The 26,914-nt window shown below is 50.4% G+C and overlaps 1 protein-coding gene across 11 annotated transcripts in view; it reads right to left on the bottom strand.

The window, feature by feature from the left end:
* The window catches only part of STXBP5L (syntaxin binding protein 5L), a 746,575-nt gene that overhangs the window by 188,427 nt on the left and 531,234 nt on the right, over positions 1 to 26,914 (bottom strand). For all 11 annotated transcript variants that reach the window (XM_072139024.1, XM_072139025.1, XM_072139028.1 and 8 more), the window contains one exon: positions 2,255 to 2,336. In XM_072139024.1, coding sequence (XP_071995125.1) covers positions 2,255 to 2,336 — 82 coding nt within the window. The remainder of the gene's footprint in view (positions 1 to 2,254; positions 2,337 to 26,914) is intronic.

Consider the following 26,914-nt stretch of genomic DNA (forward strand, 5'->3'; position numbering starts at 1 on the left):
TTACACTATGGAGACGGTTCCGGACCTCAGGATTTCAGGTAAATGGAGAAAGTTCTCTAGTGGTAACATGGAACATCCCTTTATCTGGGGTCAGTTACCAATTTTTAGGTGTCATCAGTATCTGTCACCTCTGGGGAGGGTCTCAGATTATCCCTACATCCTCTGGGGAGGGTCTCAGATTATCCCTACATCCTCTGGGGAGAGTCTCAGATTATCCCTGCATCCTCTGGGGAGGGTCTCAGATTATCCCTACATCCTCTGGGGAGGGCCTCAGATTATCCGTACATCCTCTGGGGAGAGTCTCAGATTATCCCTGCATCCCCTGGGCAGGGTCTCAGATTATCCCTGCATCCTCTGGGGAGGGTCTCAGATTATCCCTACATCCTCTGGGGAGGGTCTCAGATTATCCCTACATCCTCTGGGGAGGGTCTCAGATTATCCCTACATCCCCTGGGGAGGGTCTCAGATTATCCCTACATCCTCTGGGGAGGGTCTCAGATTATCCCTACACCCTCTGGGGAGGGTCTCAGATTATCCCTACATCCTCTGGGGAGGGTCTCAGATTATCCCTACATCCCCTGGGGAGGGTCTCAGATTATCCCTACATCCTCTGGGGAGGGTCTCAGATTATCCCTACACCCTCTGGGGAGGGTCTCAGATTATCCCTACATCCTCTGGGGAGGGTCTCAGATTATCCCTACATCCCCTGGGGAGGGTCTCAGATTATCCCTACATCCCCTGGGGAGAGTCTCAGATTATCCCTACACCCTCTGGGGAGGGTCTCAGATTATCCCTACATCCTCTGGGGAGGGTCTCAGATTATCCCTACACCCTCTGGGGAGGGTCTCAGATTATACCTACATCCTCTGGGGAGGGCCTCCGATTATCCGTACATCCTCTGGGGAGGGTCTCAGATTATCCCTACATCCTCTGGGGAGAGTCTCAGATTATCCGTACATCCTCTGGGGAGGGTCTCAGATTATCCCTACATCCTCTGGGGAGGGTCTCAGATTATCCCTACATTCTCTGGGGAGGGTCTCAGATTATCCCTACATCCTCTGGGGAGGGTCTCAGATTATCCCTACATCCTCTGGGGAGAGTCTCAGATTATCCGTACATCCTCTGAGGAGGGTCTCAGATTATCCCTACATCCCCTGGGGAGGGTCTCAGAGTATCCGAAAATCCTCTGGGGAGGGTCTCAGATTATCCCTACATCCCCTGGGGAGGGTCTCAGAGTATCCCTACATCCACTGGGGAGGGTCTCAGAGTATCCCTACATCCCCTGGGGAGGGTCTCAGATTATCCCTACATCCCCTGGGGAGGGTCTCAGATTATCCCTACACCCTCTGGGGAGGGTCTCAGATTATCCCTACACCCTCTGGGGAGGGTCTCAGATTATCCCTACACCCTCTGGGGAGGGTCTCAGATTATCCCTACATCCTCTGGGGAGGGTCTCAGATTATCCCTACATCCCCTGGGGAGGGTCTCAGATTATCCCTACATCCTCTGGGGAGGGTCTCAGATTATCCCTACATCCTCTGGGGAGGGTCTCAGATTATCCCTACATCCCCTGGGGAGGGTCTCAGATTATCCCTACATCCTCTGGGGAGGGTCTCAGATTATCCCTACATCCTCTGGGGAGGGTCTCAGATTATCCCTACACCCTCTGGGGAGGGTCTCAGATTATCCCTACATTCTCTGGGGAGAGTCTCAGATTATCCCTACATCCTCTGGGGAGAGTCTCAGATTATCCCTACATCCTCTGGGGAGAGTCTCAGATTATCCCTACATCCTCTGGGGAGGGTCTCAGAGTATCCCTACATCCTCTGGGGAGAGTCTCAGATTATCCCTACATCCTCTGGGGAGGGTCTCAGATTATCCCTACATCCTCTGGGGAGGGTCTCAGATTATCCCTACATCCTCTGGGGAGGGTCTCAGATTATCCCTACATCCTCTGGGGAGGGTCTCAGATTATCCCTACATCCTCTGGGGAGGGTCTCAGATTATCCCTACATCCTCTGGGGAGGGTCTCAGATTATCCCTACATCCTCTGGGGAGGGTCTCAGAGTATCCCTACATCCTCTGGGGAGGGTCTTTGAAGCAGGTTTCAGATTACCATGACATGCTATTCCCCACAGGAGTCCTAGATCTATGAATGCAGGTTATGGGGCATCTATACTGCTGTCATTATTGCCTCCAGCCACTACATGCCCCACAATAAACCTGGCACTAGAAGGGTTAATGGGACACTTACCTCATTGATTAGGAACTGGAGATGCAGGATGGCCGCGCCGCTCTCATGCTGACAATGGGAGTCCACACCGGGTCGCCCCAGGCTAAGGAGCAATAGTCAAGGATTTACCCAAAAAATTAGGACATTTAATAATAGAAGAGATGAGGTGGTGAGAGCTATAGCATCTGCAAGTAAAGGGGTGCACACAGAAGAGGGGTACAGGGGTGACATAATACAATGCTGTACCATGGGGTGCACACAGAAGAGGGGTACAGGGGTGACATAATACAATGCTGTACCATGGGGTGCACACAGAAGAGGGGTACAGGGGTGACATAATACAATGCTGTACCATGGGGTGCACACAGAAGAGGGGTACAGGGGTGACATAATACAATGCTGTACCATGGGGTGCACACAGAAGAGGGGTACAGGGGTGACATAATACAATGCTGTACCATGGGGTGCACACAGAAGAGGGGTACAGGGGTGACATAATACAATGCTGTACCATGGGGTGCACACAGAAGAGGGGTACAGGGGTGACATAATACAATGCTGTACCATGGGGTGCACACAGAAGAGGGGTACAGGGGTGACATAATACAATGCTGTACCATGGGGTGCACACAGAAGAGGGGTACAGGGGTGACATAATACAATGCTGTACCATGGGGTGCACACAGAAGAGGGGTACAGGGGTGACATAATACAATGCTGTACCATGGGGTGCACACAGAAGAGGGGTACAGGGGTGACATAATACAATGCTGTACCATGGGGTGCACACAGAAGAGGGGTACAGGGGTGACATAATACAATGCAGGGTGAGGCATTGGCACAGGAGCAGCAGGGCACTGCAAGGGTGCAGGTAATCCCTCTCATAGTTTATGATGAAGGTTTGGGGTGAGAGGGAGACCCGTTATGATGTACTGATGCCTGTACCGACCTCAGTCTGGGAGCCTGTACCGACCTCAGTCTGGGAGCCTACACCGACCTCAGTCTGGGAGCCTACACCGACCTCAGTCTGGGAGCCTACACCGACCTCAGTCTGGGAGCCTATAGCGACCTCAGTCTGGGAGCCTATAGCGACCTCAGTCTGGGAGCCTACACCGACCTCAGTCTGGGAGCCTACACCGACCTCAGTCTGGGAGCCTACACCGACCTCAGTCTGGGAGCCTACACCGACCTCAGTCTGGGAGCCTACACCGACCTCAGTCTCGGAGACTACACCGACCTCAGTCTGGGAGCCTATAGCGACCTCAGTCTGGGAGCCTACACCGACCTCAGTCTGGGAGCCTACACCGACCTCAGTCTGGGAGCCTATACCGACCTCACTCTGGGAGCCTACACCGACCTCAGTCTGGGAGCCTACACCGACCTAAGTCTGCGAGCCTACAACGACCTCAGTCTGGGAGCCTACACCGACCTCAGTCTGGGAGCCTACACCGACCTCAGTCTGGGAGCCTACACCGACCTCAGTCTGGGAGCCTACACCGACCTCAGTCTGGTAGCCTGTACCGACCTCAGTCTGGGAGCCTACACCGACCTCAGTCTGGGAGCCTACACCGACCTCAGTCTGGGAGCCTACACCGACCTCAGTCTGGGAGCCTACACCGACCTCAGTCTGGGAGCCTACACCGACCTCAGTCTGGGAGCCTACACCGACCTCAGTCTGGGAGCCTACACCGACCTCAGTCTGGGAGCCTACACCGACCTCAGTCTGGGAGCCTACACCGACCTCAGTCTGGGAGCCTACACCGACCTCAGCCTGGGAGCCTACACCGACCTCAGCCTGGGAGCCTACACCGACCTCAGCCTGGGAGCCTACACCGACCTCAGTCTGGGAATCTACACCGACCTCAGTCTGGGAGCCTACAACGACCTCAGTCTGGGAATCTACACCGACCTCAGTCTGGGAGCCTACAACGACCTCAGCCTGGGAGCCTACCCCGACCTCAGTCTGGGAATCTACACCGACCTCAGTCTGGGAGCCTACACCGACCTCAGTCTGGGAACCTACACCGACCTCAGTCTGGGAGCCTGTACCGACCTCAGTCTGGGAGTCTATACCCACCTCAGTCTGGGGGCCTATACAGCTGGGGGTACATGGGGGAGGTGCACGGCTGGGGCAAGCAGGTTTCAAGCTGTAGAGAAACTAGAACTCCCATCATGCTCAGAGAGACGCAAGCACCCAGAGCAGCAGACAATGGCTCGCCAGGAAGGGGTTAAAGCCATGGGGGCCGGGATGTGTATTTTTGGAGGCAGCTGTCTATTTGGCAAGGACTCCCGGCGCTCAGCAGACCTTCTCCTCCAGCTCAGTAAACATCAACTATAAGCCTCCAATTTCCATATAAATGCAGAATAAACATCAGAGGTAAGTGATGTCTCACCACAAAGACCTGCAAGGTGCAGAGAAGAAACTCCCGAAGATAGATTACATCACTACTGACAATAGATGATGTCACAGCTTATCTCCTCCCCCTCCCTGTACAATGACCTCTATATAGATAACACTGACCCATCATTACATCACTACTGACAATAGATGATGTCACAGCTTATCTCCTCCCCCTCCCTGTACAATGACCTCTATATAGATAACACTGACCCATCATTACATCACTACTGACAATATATGATGTCACAGCTTATCCCCTCCCCCTCCCTGTACAATGACCTCTATATAGATAACACTGACCCATCATTACATCACTACTGACAATAGATGATGTCACAGCTTATCTCCTCCCCCTCCCTGTACAATGACCTCTATATAGATAACACTGACCCATCATTACATCACTACTGACAATAGATGATGTCACAGCTTATCTCCTCCCCCTCCCTGTACAATGACCTCTATATAGATAACACTGACCCATCATTACATCACTACTGACAATAGATGATGTCACAGCTTATCTCCTCCCCCTCCCTGTACAATGACCTCTATATAGATAACACTGACCCATCATTACATCACTACTCACAATAGATGATGTCACAGCTTATCCCCTCCCCCTCCCTGTACAATGACCCCTATATAGATAACACTGACCCATCATTACATCACTACTGACAATAGATGATGTCACAGCTTATCTCCTCCCCCTCCCTGTACAATGACCTCTATATAGATAACACTGACCCATCATTACATCACTACTGACAATAGATGATGTCACAGCTTATCTCCTCCCCCTCCCTGTACAATGACCTCTATATAGATAACACTGACCCATCATTACATCACTACTCACAATAGATGATGTCACAGCTTATCCCCTCCCCCTCCCTGTACAATGACCTCTATATAGATAACACTGACCCATCATTACATCACTACTGAGAATAGATGATGTCACAGCTTATCTCCTCCCCCTCCCTGTACAATGACCTCTATATAGATAACACTGACCCATCATTACTTCACTACTGACAATAGATGATGTCACTGCTTATCTCCTCCCCCTCCCTGTACAATGACCTCTATATAGATAACACTGACCCATCATTACATCACTACTGACAATAGATGATGTCACAGCTTATCTCCTCCCCCTCCCTGTACAATGACCTCTATATAGATAACACTGACCCCTCATTACATCACTACTGACAATAGATGATGTCACAGCGTATCTCCTCCCCCTCCCTGTACAATGACCTCTATATAGATAACACTGACCCATCATTACATCACTACTGACAATAGCTGATGTCACAGCTTATCTCCTCCTCCTCCCTGTACAATGACCTCTATATAGATAACACTGACCCATCATTACATCACTACTCACAATAGATGATGTCACAGCTTATCTCCTCCCCCTCTCTGTACAATGACCTCTATATAGATAACACTGACCCATCATTACATCACTACTGACAATAGATGATGTCACAGCTTATCCCCTCCTCCTCCTCCCTGTACAATGACCTCTATATAGATAACACTGACCCATCATTACATCACTACTGACAATAGATGATGTCACAGCTTATCTCCTCCCCCTCCCTGTACAATGACCTCTATATAGATAACACAGACCCATCATTACATCACTACTGACAATAGATGATGTCACAGCTTATCTCCTCCCCCTCCCTGTACAATGACCTCTATATAGATAACACTGACCCATCATTACATCACTACTCACAATAGATGATGTCACAGCTTATCTCCTCCTCCTCCCAGTACAATGACCTCTATATAGATAACACTGACCCATCATTACATCACTGCTGACAATAGATGTCACAGCTTATCTCCTCCCCCTCCCTGTACAATGACCTCTATATAGAGAACACTGACCCATCATTACATCATTACTGACAATAGATGATGTCACTGCTTATCTCCTCCCCCTCCCTGTACAATGACCTCTATATAGATAACACTGACCCATCATTACATCACTACTGACAATAGATGATGTCACAGCTTATCTCCTCCCCCTCCCTGTACAATGACCTCTATATAGATAACACTGACCCATCATTACATCACTACTGACAATAGATGATGTCACAGCGTATCTCCTCCCCCTCCCTGTACAATGACCTCTATATAGATAACACTGACCCATCATTACATCACTACTGACAATAGATGATGTCACAGCTTATCTCCTCCCCCTCCCTGTACAATGACCTCTATATAGATAACACTGACCCATCATTACATCACTACTGACAATAGATGATGTCACAGGTTATCTCCTCCCCCTCCCTGCACAATGACCTCTATATAGATAACACTGACCCATCATTACATCACTACTGACAATAGATGATGTCACAGCTTATCCCCTCCCCCTCCCTGTACAATGACCCCTATATAGATAACACTGACACATCATTACATCACTACTGACAATAGATGATGTCACAGCGTATCTCCTCCCCCTCCCTGTACAATGACCTCTATATAGATAACACTGACCCATCATTACATCACTACTGACAATAGATGATGTCACAGCTTATCTCCTCCCCCTCCCTGTACAATGACCTCTATATAGATAACACTGACCCATCATTACATCACTACTCACAATAGATGATGTCACAGCTTATCCCCTCCCCCTCCCTGTACAATGACCTCTATATAGATAACACTGACCCATCATTACATCACTACTGAGAATAGATGATGTCACAGCTTATCTCCTCCCCCTCCCTGTACAATGACCTCTATATAGATAACACTGACCCATCATTACATCACTACTGACAATAGATGGTGTCACAGCTTATCTCCTCCCCCTCCCTGTACAATGGCCTCTATATAGATAACACTGACCCCTCATTACATCACTACTGACAATAGATGATGTCACAGCTTATCTCCTCCTCCTCCCTGTACAATGACCTCTATATAGATAACACTGACCCATCATTACATCACTACTGACAATAGATGATGTCACAGCTTATCTCCTCCCCCCTCCCTGTACAATGACCTCTATATAGATAACACTGACCCATCATTACATCACTACTGACAATAGATGTCACAGCTTATCCCTCCTCCTCCCTGTACAATGACCTCTATATAGATAACACTGACCCATCATTACATCACTACTGACAATAGATGATGTCACAGCTTATCTCCTCCCCCTCCCTGTACAATGACCTCTATATAGATAACACTGACCCATCATTACATCACTACTGACAATAGATGATGTCACAGCTTATCTCCTCCTCCTCCCTGTACAATGTCCTCTATATAGATAGCACTGACCCATCATTACATCACTACTGACAATAGATGATGTCACAGGTTATCTCCTCCCCCTCCCTGTACAATGACCTCTATATAGATAACACTGACCCATCATTACATCACTGCTGACAATAGATGTCACAGCTTATCTCCCCCCCCCTGTACAATGACCTCTATATAGATAACACTGACCCATCATTACATCACTACTGACAATAGATGATGTCACAGCTTATCCCCTCCCCCTCCCTGTACAATGACCTCTATATAGATAAACTAACCCGTCATTACATCATTACTGACAATAGATGATGTCACAGCTTATCTCCTCCCCCTCCCTGTACAATGACCTCTATATAGATAACACTGACCCATCATTACATCACTACTGACAATAGATGATGTCACAGCTTATCCCCTCCCCCTCCCTGTACAATGACCTCTATATAGATAACACTGACCCATCATTACATCATTACTGACAATAGATGATGTCACTGCTTATCTCCTCCCCCTCCCTGTACAATGACCTCTATATAGATAACACTGACCCATCATTACATCACTACTGACAATAGATGATGTCACAGCTTATCCCCTCCCCCTCCCTGTACAATGACCTCTATATAGATAACACTGACCCATCATTACATCACTACTGACAATAGATGATGTCACAGCTTATCCCCTCCCCCTCCCTGTACAATGACCCCTATATAGATAACACTGACCCATCATTACATCACTACTGACAATAGATGATGTCACAGCTTATCTCTTCCCCCTCCCTGTACAATGACCTCTATATAGATAACACTGACCCATCATTACATCACTACTGAGAATAGATGATGTCACAGCTTATCTCCTCCCCCTCCCTGTACAATGACCTCTATATAGATAACACTGACCCATCATTACATCACTACTGACAATAGATGATGTCACAGCTTATCTCCTCCCCCTCTCTGTACAATGACCTCTATATAGATAACACTGACCCATCATTACATCACTACTGACAATAGATGATGTCACAGCGTATCTCCTCCCCCTCCCTGTACAATGACCTCTATATAGATAACACTGACCCATCATTACATCACTACTGACAATAGATGATGTCACAGCTTATCTCCTCCCCCTCCCTGTACAATGACCTCTATATAGATAACACTGACCCATCATTACATCACTACTGACAATAGATGATGTCACAGCGTATCTCCTCCCCCTCCCTGTACAATGACCTCTATATAGATAACACTGACCCATCATTACATCACTACTGACAATAGATGATGTCACAGCTTATCTCCTCCCCCTCCCTGTACAATGACCTCTATATAGATAACACTGACCCATCATTACATCACTACTGACAATAGATGATGTCACAGCTTATCTCCTCCCCCTCCTGTACAATGACCTCTATATAGATAACACTGACACATCATTACATCACTACTGACAATAGATGATGTCACAGCTTATCTCCTCCCCCTCCTGTACAATGACCTCTATATAGATAACACTGACCCATCATTACATCACTACTGAGAATAGATGATGTCACAGCTTATCTCCTCCCCCTCCCTGTACAATGACCTCTATATAGATAACACTGACCCATCATTACATCACTACTGACAATAGATGGTGTCACAGCTTATCTCCTCCCCCTCCCTGTACAATGACCTCTATATAGATAACACTGACCCATCATTACATCACTACTGACAATAGATGATGTCACAGCTTATCTCCTCCCCCTACCTGTACAATGACCTCTATATAGATAACACTGACCCATCATTACTTCACTACTGACAATAGATGATGTCACAGCTTATCTCCTCCCCCTCCCTGTACAATGACCTCTATATAGATAACACTGACCCATCATTACTTCACTACTGACAATAGATGATGTCACTGCTTATCTCCTCCCCCTCCCTGTACAATGACCTCTATATAGATAACACTGACCCATCATTACATCACTACTGAGAATAGATGATGTCACAGCTTATCTCCTCCCCCTCCCTGTACAATGACCTCTATATAGATAACACTGACCCATCATTACATCACTACTGACAATAGATGATGCCACAGCTTATCTCTTCCCCCTCCCTGTACAATGACCTCTATATAGATAACACTGACCCATCATTACATCACTACTGACAATAGATGATGTCACAGCTTATCTCCTCCTCCTCCCTGTACAATGACCTCTATATAGATAACACTGACCCATCATTACATCACTACTGACAATAGATGATGTCACAGCTTATCCCCTCCCCCTCCCTGTACAATGACCTCTATATAGATAACACTGACCCATCATTACATCACTACTGACAATAGATGATGTCACAGCTTATCTCCTCCCCCTCCCTGTACAATGACCTCTATATAGATAACACTGACCCATCATTACATCACTACTGACAATAGATGATGTCACAGCTTATCTCCTCCCCCTCCCTGTATTATGACCTCTATATAGATAACACTGACCCATCATTACATCACTAGTGACAATAGATGATGTCACAGCTTATCTCCTCCCCCTCCCTGTACAATGACCTCTATATAGATAACACTGACCCATCATTACATCACTACTGACAATAGATGATGTCACAGCTTATCTCCTCCTCCTCCCTGTACAATGTCCTCTATACAGATAGCACTGACCCATCATTACATCACTACTGACAATAGATGATGTCACAGGTTATCTCCTCCCCCTCCCTGTACAATGACCTCTATATAGATAACACTGACCCATCATTACATCACTGCTGACAATAGATGTCACAGCTTATCTCCCCCCCCCCTGTACAATGACCTCTATATAGATAAACTAACCCGTCATTACATCATTACTGACAATAGATGATGTCACAGCTTATCTCCTCCCCCTCCCTGTACAATGACCTCTATATAGATAACACTGACCCATCATTACATCACTACTGACAATAGATGATGTCACAGCTTATCCCCTCCCCCTCCCTGTACAATGACCTCTATATAGATAACACTGACCCATCATTACATCACTACTGACAATAGATGATGTCACAGCTTATCCCCTCCCCCTCCCTGTACAATGACCTCTATATAGATAACACTGACCCATCATTACATCACTACTGACAATAGATGATGTCACAGCTTATCTCCTCCCCCTCCCTGTACAATGACCTCTATATAGATAACACTGACCCATCATTACATCACTACTGACAATAGATGATGTCACAGCTTATCTCCTCCCCCCTGTACAATGACCTCTATATAGATAACACTGACCCATCATTACATCACTACTGACAATAGATGATGTCACAGCTTATCTCCTCCCCCTCCTGTACAATGACCTCTATATAGATAACACTGACACATCATTACATCACTACTGACAATAGATGATGTCACAGCTTATCCCCTCCCCCTCCCTGTACAATGACCCCTATATAGATAACACTGCAGGTTTTGATGTCCACACGAGGAGTGGAGTGAAAAAAGAGGAGCAGCTCAGTGATCTGTTCTCTCATCATCAGCATTTCCAAAAACTGCATCTGAAAAACTGAACGTGTGAACACAGCCTTAAGGTTCAACACCAAAATATATCACCCCTAGGAATGAGTATTATGTTATTAACATACACACAGGGGTTAAAGGAAGTGCTGCCTAGAAGGGGTGGAGGGCTATTTACTGAGCCCCAATCCTTAGACTCACACCCAGAGGTACAACCCTAGAGGCATCCTCCTGTATATGGCAGTCATGGTGCACGGTGTATGCTGTATCCTCCTGTACATGGCAGTCATGGTGCTCGGTGTATCCTGTATCCTCCTGTATATGGCAGTCATGGTGCTCGGTGTATCCTGTATCCTCCTGTATATGGCAGTCATGGTGCTCGGTGTATCCTGTATCCTCCTGTATATGGCAGTCATGGTGCTTGGTATATGCTGTATCCTCCTGTATATGGCAGTCATGGTGCTCGGTGTATCCTGTATCCTCCTGTATATGGCAGTCATGGTGCTCGGTGTATCCTGTATCCTCCTGTATATGGCAGTCATGGAGCTTGCAGTATCCTGTATCCTCCTGTATATGGCAGTCATGGTGCACGGTGTATGCTGTATCCTCCTGTATATGGCAGTCATGGTGCTCGGTGTATCCTGTATCCTCCTGTATATGGCAGTCAGGGTACTCGGTGTATGCTGTATCCTCCTGTATATGGCAGTCATGGAGCTTGGAGTATCCTGTATCCTCCTGTATTTGGCAGTCATGGTGCTTGGTGTATGCTGTATCCTCCTGTATATGGCAGTCATGGTGCTCGGTGTATACTGTATCCTCCTGTATAAGGCAGTCATGGAGCTTGGAGTATCCTGTATCCTCCTGTATTTGGCAGTCATGGTGCTTGGTGTATGCTGTATCCTCCTGTATATGGCAGTCATGGAGCTTGGAGTATCCTGTATCCTCCTGTATATGGCAGTGAGGGTGCTCGGTGTATCCTGTATCCTCCTGTATATGGCAGTCATGGCGCTCGGTGTATACTGTATCCTCCTGTATATGGCAGTCATGGTGCTTGGTGTATGCTGTATCCTCCTGTATATGGCAGTCATGGTGCTCGGTGTATCCTGTATCCTCCTGTATATGGCAGTCAGGGTGCTTGGTGTATGCTGTATCCTCCTGTATTTGGCAGTCATGGTGCTTGGTGTATACTGTATCCTCCTGTATATGGCAGTCAGGGTGCTTGGTGTATGCTGTATCCTCCTGTATATGGCAGTCATGGTGCACGGTGTATGCTGTATCCTCCTGTACATGGCAGTGATGGTGCTCGGTGTATATTGTATCCTCCTGTATATGGCAGTCATGGTGCTCGGTGTATACTGTATCCTCCTGTATATATGGCAGTCATGGCGCTCGGTGAATACTGTATCCTCCTGTATATGGCAGTCATGGTGCCCGGTGTATCCTGCATCCTCCTGTATATGGCAGTCATGGTACTCGGTGTATACTGTATCCTCCTGTATATGGCAGTCATGGTGCTCGGTGTATATTATATCCTCCTGTATATGGCAGTCATGGTGCTCGGTGTATCCTGCATCCTCCTGTATATGGCAGTCATGGCGCTCGGTGTATACTGTATCCTCCTGTATATGGCAGTCATGGTACTCGGTGTATGCTGTATCCTCCTGTATATGGCAGTCATGGTGCTCGGTGTATATTGTATCCTCCTGTATATGGCAGTCATGGTGCTCGGTGTATATTGTATCCTCCTGTATATGGCAGTCATGGTGCTCGGTGTATAGTGTATCCTCCTGTATATGGCAGTCATGGCGCTCGGTGTACACTGCATTCTCCTGTATATGGCAGTCATGGTGCTCGGTGTATCCTGTATCCTTCTGTATATGGCAGTCATGGTGCTCTGTGTATCCTTCTGTATATGGCAGTCATGGTGCTCGGTATATACTGTATCCTCCTGTATAAGGCAGTCATGGAGCTTGGAGTATCCTGTATCCTCCTGTATATGGCAGTCATGGTGCTCGGTGTATCCTGTATCCTCCTGTATATGGCAGTCATGGTGCTCGGTGTATCCTGTATCCTCCTGTATATGGCAGTCATGGTGCTCGGTGTATCCTGTATCCTTCTGTATATGGCAGTCATGGTGCTCGGTGTATACTGTATCCTCCTGTATATGGCAGTCATGGTGCTCGGTGTATCCTGTATCCTCCTGTATATGGCAGTCATGGTGCTCGGTATATACTGTATCCTCCTGTATAAGGCAGTCATGGAGCTTGCAGTATCCTGTATCCTCCTGTATATGGCAGTCATGGTGCTCGGTGTATACTGTATCCTCCTGTATAAGGCAGTCATGGAGCTTGGAGTATCCTGTATCCTCCTGTATTTGGCAGTCATGGTGCTCGGTGTATCCTGTATCCTCCTGTATATGGCAGTCATGGTGCTCGGTGTATACTGTATCCTCCTGTATATGGCAGTCATGGTGCTCGGTGTTTCCTGTATCCTCCTGTATATGGCAGTCATGGTGCTTGGTGTATCCTGTATCCTCATGTATATGGCAGTCATGGTGCTTGGTATATACTGTATCCTCCTGTATAAGGCAGTCATGGAGCTTGGAGTATCCTGTATCCTCCTGTATATGGCAGTCATGGTGCTCGGTGTATACTGTATCCTCCTGTATATGGCAGTCATGGTGCTTGTGTATCCTGTATCCTTCTGTATATGGCAGTCATGGTGCTCGGTGTATCCTGTATTCTCCTGTATATGGCAGTCAGGGTGCTCGGTATATACTGTATCCTCCTGTATAAGGCAGTCATGGAGCTCGGTGTATACTGTATCCTCCTGTATAAGGCAGTCATGGTGCTCGGTGTATACTGTATCCTCCTGTATATGGCAGTCATGGTGCTTGGTGTATCCTGTATCCTCATGTATATGGCAGTCATGGTGCTTGGTATATACTGTATCCTCCTGTATAAGGCAGTCATGGAGCTTGGAGTATCCTGTATCCTCCTGTATATGGCAGTCATGGTGCTCGGTGTATACTGTATCCTCCTGTATATGGCAGTCATGGTGCTTGTGTATCCTGTATCCTTCTGTATATGGCAGTCATGGTGCTCAGTGTATCCTGTATTCTCCTGTATATGGCAGTCAGGGTGCTTGGTGTATACTGTATCCTCCTGTATATGGCAGTCATGGTGCTCGGTGTATCCTGTATCCTCCTGTATATGGCAGTCATGGTGCTTGGTGTATACTGTATCCTCCTGTATATGGGAGTCAGGGTGCACGGTGTATGCTGTATCCTCCTGTATATGGCAGTCATGGTGTTTGTGTATCCTGTATCCTTCTGTATATGGCAGTCATGGTGCACGGTGTATCCTGTATCCTTCTGTATATGGCAGTCATGGTGCTTGGTGTATACTGTATCCTCCTGTATATGGCAGTCATGGTGCTCTGTGTATCCTTCTGTATATGGCAGTCATGGTGCTCGGTGTATACTGTATCTTCCTGTATATGGCAGTCATGGTGCTCGGTGTTTCCTGTATCCTCCTGTATATGGCAGTCATGGTGCTTGGTGTATGCTGTATCCTCCTGTATATGGCAGTCATGGTGCTCGGTGTTTCCTGTATCCTCCTGTATATGGCAGTCATGGTGCTTGGTGTATGCTGTATCCTCCTGTATTTGGCAGTCATGGTGCTTGGTGTATCCTGTATCCTCCTGTATATGGCAGTCATGGTGCTTGGTGTATACTGTATCCTCCTGTATATGGCAGTCATGGTGCTCGGTGTTTCCTGTATCCTCCTGTATATGGCAGTCATGGTGCTTGGTGTATGCTGTATCCTCCTGTATTTGGCAGTCATGGTGCTTGGTGTATCCTGTATCCTCCTGTATATGGCAGTCATGGTGCTTGGTGTATGCGGTATCCTCCTGTATATGGCAGTCATGGTGCTCGGTGTATACTGTATCCTCCTGTATTTGGCAGTCATGGTGCTCGGTGTATCCTGTATCCTCCTGTATATGGCAGTCAGGGTGCTTGGTGTATACTGTATCCTCCTGTATATGGCAGTCATGGTGCTCGGTGTATCCTGTATCCTCCTGTATATGGCAGTCAGGGTGCTTGGTGTATGCTGTATCCTCCTGTATTTGGCAGTCATGGTGCTTGGTGTATGCTGTATCCTCCTGTATATGGCAGTCATGGTGCTCGGTGTATCCTGTATCCTCCTGTATATGGCAGTCATGGTGCTTGGTATATACTGTATCCTCCTGTATATGGCAGTCATGGTGCTCGGTGTATCCTGTATCCTCCTGTATTTGGCAGTCATGGTGCTTGGTGTATGCTGTATCCTCCTGTATATGGCAGTCATGGTGCTTGGTGTATGCTGTATCCTCCTGTATTTGGCAGTCATGGTGCTCGGTGTATACTGTATCCTCCTGTATATGGCAGTCAGGGTGCTTGGTGTATACTGTATCCTCCTGTATATATGGCAGTCATGGTGCTCGGTGTATCCTGTATCCTCCTGTATTTGGCAGTCATGGTGCTCGGTGTATCCTGTATCCCCCTGTATATGGCAGTCATGGTGCTCGGTGTATACTGTATCCTCCTGTATATGGCAGTCATGGTGCTCGGTGTATGCTGTATCCTCCTGTATATGGCAGTCATGGTGCTTGGTGTATACTGTATCCTCCTGTATATGGCAGTCATGGCGCTCGGTGTATACTGTATCCTCCTGTATATGGCAGTCATGGTGCTTGGTGTATGCTGTATCCTCCTGTATATGGCAGTCATGGTGCTTGGTGTATGCTGTATCCTCCTGTATATGGCAGTCATGGTGCTTGGTGTATGCTGTATCCTCCTGTATATGGCAGTCAAGGTGCTTGGTGTATGCTGTATCCTCCTGTATATGGCAGTCAGGGTGCTCGGTGTATCCTGTATCCTCCTGTATTTGGCAGTCATGGTGCTCGGTGTATCCTGTATCCTCCTGTATATGGCAGTCATGGTGCTCGGTGTATATTGTATCCTCCTGTATAAGGCAGTCATGGTGCTCGGTGTATACTGTATCCTCCTGTATATATGGCAGTCATGGTGCTCGGTGTATACTGTATCCTCCTGTATTTGGCAGTCATGGTGCTCGTTGTATCCTGTATCCTACTGTATATGGCAGTCATGGTGCTCGGTGTATCCTGTATCCTCCTGTATATGGCAGTCATGGTGCTCGGTGTATATTGTATCCTCCTGTATATGGCAGTCATGGTGCTTGGTGTATCCTGTATCCTCCTGTATATGGCAGTCATGGTGCTTGGTGTATCCTGTATCCTCCTGTATATGGCAGTCATGGTGCTTGGTGTATGCTGTATCCTCCTATATATGGCAGTCATGGTGCTTGGTGTATGCTGTATCCTCCTGTATTTGGCAGTCATGGTGCTTGGTGTATGCTGTATCCTCCTGTATATGGCAGTCATGGTGCTCGGTGTATCCTGTATCCTCCTGTATATGGCAGTCAGGGTGCTTGGTGTATACTGTATCCTCCTGTATTTGGCAGTCATGGTGCTTGGTGTATGCTGTATCCTCCTGTATTTGGCAGTCATGGTGCTTGGTGTATACTGTATCCTCCTGTATATATGGCAGTCATGGCGCTCGGTGTATACTGTATCCTCCTGTATAAGGCAGTCATGGTGCTTGGTGTATGCTGTATCCTTCTGTATATGGCAGTCATGGTGCTCGGTGTATACTGTATCCTCCTGTATATGGCAGTCATGGTGCTCGGTGTATCCTGTATCCTCCTGTATATGGCAGTCAGGGTGCTTGGTGTATACTGTATCCTCCTGTATATGGCAGTCATGGTGCTTGGTGTATGCTGTATCCTCCTGTATATGGCAGTCATGGTGCTCGGTGTATACTGTATCCTCCTGTATATATGGCAGTCATGGTGCTCGGTGTATACTGTATCCTCCTGTATATATGGCAGTCATGGCGCTCGGTGTATACTGTATCCTCCTGTATATGGCAGTCATGGTGCTTGGTGTATGCTGTATCCTCCTGTATATGGCAGTCATGGTGCTCGGTGTATGCTGTATCCTCCTGTATTTGGCAGTCATGGTGCTCGGTGTATGCTGTATCCTCCTGTATATGGCAGTCATGGTGCTTGGTGTATACTGTATCCTCCTGTATATGGCAGTCATGGTGCTCGGTGTATCCTGTATCCTCCTGTATATATGGCAGTCATGGCACTCGGTGTATACTGTATCCTCCTGTATATGGCAGTCATGGTGCTCGGTATATACTATATCCTCCTGTATAAGGCAGTCATGGTGCTTGGTGTATGCTGTATCCTCCTGTATATATGGCAGTCATGGTGCTTGGTGTATACTGTATCCTCCTGTATATATGGCAGTCATGGTGCTCGGTGTATGCTGTATCCTCCTGTATATGGCAGTCATGGTGCTCGGTGTATGCTGTATCCTCCTGTATTTGGCAGTCATGGTGCTCGGTGTATATTGTATCCTCCTGTATATGGCAGTCATGGTGCTCGGTGTATATTGTATCCTCCTGTATATGGCAGTCATGGTGCTTGGTGTATACTGTATCCTCCTGTATATGGCAGTCATGGTGCTCGGTGTATGCTGTATCCTCCTGTATTTGGCAGTCATGGTGCTCGGTGTATCCTGTATCCTCCTGTATATGGCAGTCATGGTGCTCGGTGTATCCTGTATCCTCCTGTATATGGCAGTCAGGGTGCTCGGTGTATCCTGTATCCTCCTGTATATATGGCAGTCATGGTGCTCGGTGTATGCTGTATCCTCCTGTATATGGCAGTCATGGCGCTCGGTGTATACTGTATCCTCCTGTATTTGGCAGTCATGGTGCTTGGTGTATACTGTATCCTCCTGTATTTGGCAGTCATGGTGCTCGGTGTATGCTGTATCCTCCTGTATATGGCAGTCATGGTGCTCGGTGTATGCTGTATCCTCCTGTATATGGCAGTCATGGTGCTCGGTGTATCCTGTATCCTCCTGTATAAGGCAGTCATGGAGCTTGCAGTATCCTGTATCCTCCTGTATTTGGCAGTCATGGTGCTCGGTGTATCCTGTATCCTCCTGTATATGGCAGTCATGGTGCTCGGTGTATGCTGTATCCTTCTGTATATGGCAGTCATGGTGCTCGGAGTATCCTGTATCCTTCTGTATATGGCAGTCATGGTGCTTGGTGTATGCTGTATCCTTCTGTATTTGGCAGTCATGGTGCTCGGTGTATCCTGTATCCTTCTGTATATGGCAGTCAGGGTGCTCGGTGTATCCTGTATCCTCCTGTATTTGGCAGTCATGGTGCTCGATGTATCCTGTATCCTTCTGTATATGGCAGTCATGGTGCTTGGTGTATGCTGTATCCTTCTGTATTTGGCAGTCATGGTGCTCGGTGTATCCTGTATCCTTCTGTATATGGCAGTCAGGGTGCTCGGTGTATCCTGTATCCTCCTGTATTTGGCAGTCATGGTGCTTGGTGTATGCTGTATCCTCCTGTATATGGCAGTCATGGTGCTCGGTGTATGCTGTATCCTCCTGTATATGGCAGTCATGGTGCTCGGTGTATGCTGTATCCTCCTGTATATGGCAGTCATGGTGCTCGGTGTATCCTGTATCCTCCTGTATATATGGCAGTCATGGTGCTCGGTGTATCCTGTATCCTCCTGTATATGGCAGTCATGGTGCTCGGTGTATCCTGTATCCTCCTGTATATGGCAGTCATGGTGCTCGGTGTATCCTGTATCCTTCTGTATATGGCAGTCATGGTGCTCGGTGTATGCTGTATCCTCCTGTATATGGCAGTCATGGTGCTTGGTGTATACTGTATCCTCCTGTATATGGCAGTCATGGTGCTCGGTGTATGCTGTATCCTCCTGTATATGGCAGTCATGGTGCTCGGTGTATGCTGTATCCTTCTGTATTTGGCAGTCATGGTGCTCGGTGTATGCTGTATCCTCCTGTATATGGCAGTCATGGTGCTCGGTGTATGCTGTATCCTTCTGTATTTGGCAGTCATGGTGCTCGGTGTATGCTGTATCCTCCTGTATATGGCAGTCATGGTGCTCGGTGTATCCTGTATCCTCCTGTATATGGCAGTCATGGTGCTTGGTGTATGCTGTATCCTCCTGTATATGGCAGTCATGGCGCTCGGTGTATGCTGTATCCTCCTGTATATGGCAGTCATGGTGCTCGGTGTATCCTGTATCCTCCTGTATATGGCAGTCATGGTGCTCGGTGTATCCTGTATCCTCCTGTATATGGCAGTCATGGTGCTCGGTGTATACTGTATCCTTCTGTATATGGCAGTCATGGTGCTCGGTGTATGCTGTATCCTCCTGTATTTGGCAGTCATGGTGCTCGGTGTATCCTGTATCCTTCTGTATATGGCAGTCAGGGTGCTCGGTGTATCCTGTATCCTCCTGTATTTGGCAGTCATGGTGCTCGGTGTATCCTGTATCCTCCTGTATGCTGTATGATACTGTATGATGTGCAGTGTGAGATGTATTCATCACTCGGTCATATGTTCCTAATATAGGCGGCTGTATAACGGAGGGAGATGCCGGCGCACTAATTACCATGTCAATAGCGGCCGCTCCAGCGCTCGGAGATGGCGAATCATCAGCGGCTCCTCAGATCTCGTCCCCGACTCCCGGCGTTTGTTGAATGAAATGTCTGAATTATTCATTAGACACATTGTATACAGCAGACAAGTTAATGCAGAGCAGAGGCATATTTCATGGTGTTTGCTCCTCGCTCGGGCCCTGACCTCCGGGACTGCGGGATAGAGGGCCCTGACCCCCGGGACTGCGGGATAGAGGGCCCTGACCTCCGGGACTGCGGGATAGAGGGCCCTGACCTCCGGGACTACGGGATAGAGGGCCCTGACCCCCGGGACTGCGGGATAGAGGGCCCTGACCCCCGGGACTGCGGGATAGAGGGCCCTGACCCCCGGGACTGCGGGATAGAGGGCCCTGACCTCCGAGACTGCGGGATAGAGGGGTCCTGACCTCCGAGACTGCAGGATAGAGGGGTCCTGACCTCCGAGACTGCAGGATAGAGGGGTCCTGACCTCCGGGACTGCGGGATAGAGGGGTCCTGACCTCCGAGACTGCGGGATAGAGGGGTCCTGACCTCCGAGACTGCGGGATAGAGGGGTCCTGACCTCCGAGACTGCGGGATAGAGGGTCCTGACCTCCGAGACTGCAGGATAGAGGGGTCCTGACCTCCGAGACTGCGGGATAGAGGGCCCTGACCTCCGGGACTCCGGGATAGAGGGCCCTGACCCCCGGGACTGCGGGATAGAGGGCCCTGACCTCCGAGACTGCGGGATAGAGGGGTCCTGACCTCCGAGACTGCAGGATAGAGGGGTCCTGACCTCCGAGACTGCAGGATAGAGGGGTCCTGACCTCCGAGACTGCGGGATAGAGGGCCCTGACCTCCGAGACTGCGGGATAGAGGGCCCTGACCTCCGGGACTGCAGGATAGAGGGCCCTGACCTCCGGGACTGCGGGATAGAGGGCCCTGACCTCCGGGACTGCGGGATAGAGGGCCCTGACCTCCGGGACTGCGGGATAGAGGGCCCTGACCTCCGGGACTGCGGGATAGAGGGCCCTGACCTCCAAGACTGCGGGATAGAGGGGCCCTGACCTCCAAGACTGCGGGATAGAGGGGTCCTGACCTCCGAGACTGCAGGATAGAGGGGTCCTGACCTCCGAGACTGCAGGATAGAGGGGCCCTGACCTCCGAGACTGCGGGAAAGAGATGCCCGGCCTCCAAGACTGCAGGATAGAGGGCCCTGACCTCTGAGACTGCAGGATAGAGGGCCCTGACCTCCGAGACTGCGGGATAGAGGGTCCTGACCTCCGAGACTGCAGGATAGAGGGGCCCTGACCTCCGAGACTTCAGGATAGAGGGCCCTGACCTCCGGGACTTCAGGATAGAGGGGCCCTGACCTCCGAGACTGCGGGATAGAGGGCCCTGACCTCCGAGACTGCGGGATAGAGGGCCCTGACCACCGAGACTGCAGGATAGAGGGCCCTGACCACCGAGACTTCAGGATAGAGGGGCCCTGACCTCCGAGACTTCAGGATAGAGGGGCCCTGACCTCCGAGACTGCGGGATAGAGGGCCCTGACCTCCGAGACTGCGGGATAGAGGGCCCTGACCTCCGAGACTGCAGGATAAAGGGCCCTGACCACCGAGACTGCAGGATAGAGGGCCCTGACCACCGAGACTGCAGGATAGAGGGCCCTGACCTCCGAGACTGCGGGATAGAGGTGTCCAGCCTGAGAAAGTGCATGATAAAAGTGCCAGGCCTCCATAACTGCGGGATAGAGGTGGCCCGGCCTGCGGTAGGGAGGAGCAGCACCTCAGTGACTGCGGAATGGAGGAGCTAAGCCTCCGTGACTGCGAGAGAGAGATGCCCGGCCTCCGTGACTGCGAGAGAGAGATGCCCGGCCTCCGTGACTGCGAGAGAGAGATGCCCGGCCTCCGTGACTGCGAGAGAGAGATGCCCGGCCTCCGTGACTGCGAGAGAGAGATGCCCGGCCTCCGTGACTGCGGGATAGAGATGCCCGGCCTCCGTGACTGCGGGAAAGAGATGCCCGGCCTCCGTGACTGCGGGATAGAGATGCCCGGCCTCCGTGACTGCGGGATAGAGGTGCCCGGCCTCCGTGACTGCGGGATAGAGGTGCCCGGCCTTCGTGACTGCGGGATAGAGATGCCCGGCCTCCGTGACTGTGGGATAGAGATGCCCGGCCTTCGTGACTGCGGGATAGAGATGCCCGGCCTCCGTGACTGCGGGATAGAGGTGCCAGACCTCCATGACTGCGGGATAGAGATGCCCGGCCTCCGTGACTGCGGGATAGAGATGCCCGGCCTCCGTGACTGCGGGATAGAGGTGCCCGGCCTCCGTGACTGCGAGAGAGAGATGCCCGGCCTCCGTGACTGCGAGAGAGAGATGCCCGGCCTCCGTGACTGCGGGATAGAGATGCCCGGCCTTCGTGACTGCGGGATAGAGATGCCCGGCCTCCGTGACTGCGGGATAGAGGTGCCAGACCTCCATGACTGCGGGATAGAGATGCCCGGCCTCCGTGACTGCGGGATAGAGGTGCCCGGCCTCCGTGACTGCGGGATAGAGGTGCCAGACCTCCGTGACTGCGGGATAGAGGTGCGAGACCTCCATGACTGCGGGATAGAGGTGCCAGACCTCCATGACTGCGGGATAGAGGTGTCCAGCCTGAGAAACTGCAGGATAAAAGTGCCAGGCCTCCATAACTGCAGGATAGAGGTGCCAGGCCTCCATAACTGCAGGATAGAGGTGCCAGGCCTCCATAACTGCAGGATAGAGGTGACCCGGCCTGCGGAAGTGAAGAGCCCGGCCTCAGTGACTTCAGGATACAAGTGCCGGTCTCCGTGACTGCGGAATGGTGGTGACTGGAGAATAGAGGTGCCCCTCATACAAGACTGGGGGATAGAGGTACCGGTCTCAATTACTAGGGGATATAGGTGCCCGGCCTCCATGACTGCGGGATAGAGGTGCCCGGCCTCAATTACTAGGGGATAGAGGTGCCCCGCCTCCATGACTGCAGAATAGAGGTGCCCGGCCTCAATTACTAGGGGATATAGGTGCCCGGCCTCCATGACTGCGGGATAGAGGTGCCCGGCCTCAATTACTAGGGGATAGAGGTGCCCGGCCTCAATTACTAGGGGATAGAGGTGCCCCGCCTCCATGACTGCAGAATAGAGGTGCCCGGCCTCAATTACTAGGGGATAGAGGTGCCCGGCCTCCATGACTGCGGGATAGAGGTGCCCGGCCTCAATTACTAGGGGATAGAGGTGCCCCGCCTCCATGACTGCGGAAGAGAGGTGCCAGGCCTCGCTGACTGCGGAATAGAGATGCCCGGCCTCCATGACTGCGAGATAGAGGTGCTCCGCCTCCATGACTGCAGAATAGAGGTGCCCGGCCTCAATTACTAGGGGATATAGTTGCCCGGCCTCCATGACTGCGGGATAGAGGTGCCCGGCCTCAATTACTAGGGGATAGAGGTGCCCCGCCTCCATGACTGCGGAAGAGAGGTGCCAGGCCTCGCTGACTGCGGGATAGAGATGCCCGGCCTCCATGACTGCAGGATAGAGGTGCTCCGCGTCCATGACTGTGGAATAGAGGTGCCCTGCCTCAATTACTAGGGGATAGAGGTGCACCGCCTCCATGACTCGGAATAGAGGTGCCCGCCTCCATGACTGCAGGATAGAGGTGCTCCGCGTCCATGACTGTGGAATAGAGGTGCCCTGCCTCAATTACTAGGGGATAGAGGTGCACCGCCTCCATGACTCGGAATAGAGGTGCCCGCCTCCATGACTGCGGGATAGAGGTGCCCGGCCTCCATGACTGTGGAATAGAGGTGCCCGGCCTCAATTACTAGGGGATAGAGGTGCCCGGCCTCCATGACTGCGAGATAGAGGTGCCCGGCCTCAATTACTAGGGGATAGAGGTGCACCGCCTCCATGACTCGGAATAGAGGTGCCCGCCTCCATGACTGCGGAAGAGAGGTGCCAGGCCTCGCTGACTGCGGGATAGAGATGCCCGGCCTCCATGACTGCGAGATAGAGGTGCTCCGCCTCCATGACTGCAGAATAGAGGTGCCCGGCCTCAATTACTAGGGGATATAGGTGCCCGGCCTCCATGACTGCGGGATAGAGGTGCCCGGCCTCAATTACTAGGGGATAGAGGTGCCCCGCCTCCATGACTGCGGAAGAGAGGTGCCAGGCCTCGCTGACTGCGGGATAGAGATGCCCGGCCTCCATGACTGCAGGATAGAGGTGCTCCGCGTCCATGACTGTGGAATAGAGGTGCCCGGCCTCAATTACTAGGGGATAGAGGTGCACCGCCTCCATGACTCGGAATAGAGGTGCCCGCCTCCATGACTGCGGGATAGAGGTGCCCGGCCTCCATGACTGTGGAATAGAGGTGCCCGGCCTCAATTACTAGGGGATAGAGGTGCCCGGCCTCCATGACTGCGAGATAGAGGTGCCCGGCCTCAATTACTAGGGGATAGAGGTGCACCGCCTCCATGACTCGGAATAGAGGTGCCCGCCTCCATGACTGCGGGATAGAGGTGCCCCGCCTCCATGACTGCGGGAAAGAGATGTCGGTCTCCGTGACGGCGAAATAGAGGAACGCGGCCTCCGTGACTGTGGGATAGAGGTTCCAGGCTTCGATGACTGCGGGATAGAGGTGCCGGCCTCTGTGACTGCAGGAAAGAGATGCCCGGCCTCCGTGACTGCAGGAAAGAGATGCCCGGCCTCCGTGACTGCGGGAAAGAGATGCCCGGCCTCCGTGACTGCAGGAAAGAGATGCCCGGCCTCCGTGACTGCAGGAAAGAGATGCCCGGCCTCCGTGACTGCAGGAAAGAGATGCCCGGCCTCCGTGACTGCAGGAAAGAGATGCCCGGCCTCCAAGACTGCAGGAAAGAGATGTCAGTCTCCGTGAATGCGGAATGGATGTGCCAGACTGTACAGGGGGGGATACAATCTATTACTCTCTGTTATCAGCCATTACACCCCGGGGAGAGGAGACTGTACAGGGGGATACAATCTATTACTCTCTGTTATCAGCCATTACATCCCGGGGAGAGGAGACTGTACAGGGGGGATACAATCTATTACTCTCTGTTATCAGCCATTACACCCCGGGGAGAGGAGACTGTACAGGGGGGGGATACAATCTATTACTCTCTGTTATCAGCCATTACACCCCGGGGAGAGGAGACTGTACAGGGGGGGATACAATCTATTACTCTCTGTTATCAGCCATTACATCCCGGGGAGAGGAGACTGTACAGGGGGGATACAATCTATTACTCTCTGTTATCAGCCATTACACCCTGGGGAGAGGAGACTGTACAGGGGGGGATACAATCTATTACTCTCTGTTATCAGCCATTACATCCCGGGGAGAGGAGACTGTACAGGGGGGGATACAATCTATTACTCTCTGTTATCAGCCATTACACCCCGGGGAGAGGAGACTGTACAGGGGGGATACAATCTATTACTCTCTGTTATCAGCCATTACATCCCGGGGAGAGGAGACTGTACAGGGGGGATACAATCTATTACTCTCTGTTATCAGCCATTACATCCCGGGGAGAGGAGACTGTACAGGGGGATACAATCTATTACTCTCTGTTATCAGCCATTACACCCCGGGGAGAGGAGACTGTACAGGGAGGATACAATCTATTACTCTCTGTTATCAGCCATTACATCCCGGGGAGAGGAGACTGTACAGGGGGGGATACAATCTATTACTCTCTGTTATCAGCCATTACATCCCGGGGAGAGGAGACTGTACAGGGGGGATACAATCTATTACTCTCTGTTATCAGCCATTACATCCCAGGGAGAGGAGACTGTACAGGGGGGAGGGTACAATCTATTACTTTCTGTTATCAGCCATTACACCCCGGGGAGAGGAGACTGTACAGGGGGGGATACAATCTATTACTCTCTGTTATCAGCCATTACATCCCGGGGAGAGGAGACTGTACAGGGGGGGGGGGATACAATCTATTACTTTCTGTTATCAGCCATTACACCCCGGGGAGAGGAGACTGTACAGGGGGGGTACAATCTATTACTCTCTGTTATAAGCCATTACATCCGGGGGAGAGGAGACTGTACAGGGGGGGATACAATCTATTACTCTCTGTTATCAGCCATTACACCCCGGGGGGAGGAGACTGTACAGGGGGGTACACTCTATTACTCTCTGTTATCAGCCACTACATCCCGGGGAGAGGAGACTGTACAGGGGGGGATACAATCTATTATTCTCTGTTATCAGCCATTACATCCCGGGGAGAGGAGACTGTACAGGGGGGGATACAATCTATTACTCTCTGTTATCAGCCATTACATCCCGGGGAGAGGAGACTGTACAGGGGGATACAATCTATTACTCTCTGTTATCAGCCATTACATCCCGGGGAGAGGAGACTGTACAGGGGGATACAATCTATTACTCTCTGTTATCAGCCATTACATCCCGGGGAGAGGAGACTGTACAGGGGGATACAATCTATTACTCTCTGTTATCAGCCATTACACCCCGGGGAGAGGAGACTGTACAGGGGGGGATACAATCTATTACTCTCTGTTATCAGCCATTACATCCCGGGGAGAGGAGACTGTACAGGGGGGATACAATCTATTACTCTCTGTTATCAGCCATTACATCCCGGGGAGAGGAGACTGTACAGGGGGGGGATACAATCTATTACTCTCTGTTATCAGCCATTACACCCCGGGAGAGACTGTACAGGGGGGATACAATCTATTACTCTCTGTTATCAGCCATTACACCCCGGGGAGAGG

Source organism: Engystomops pustulosus, chromosome 2, assembly GCF_040894005.1.
Source record: "Engystomops pustulosus chromosome 2, aEngPut4.maternal, whole genome shotgun sequence".
In the NCBI taxonomy this organism is placed as follows: domain Eukaryota; kingdom Metazoa; phylum Chordata; class Amphibia; order Anura; family Leptodactylidae; genus Engystomops; species Engystomops pustulosus.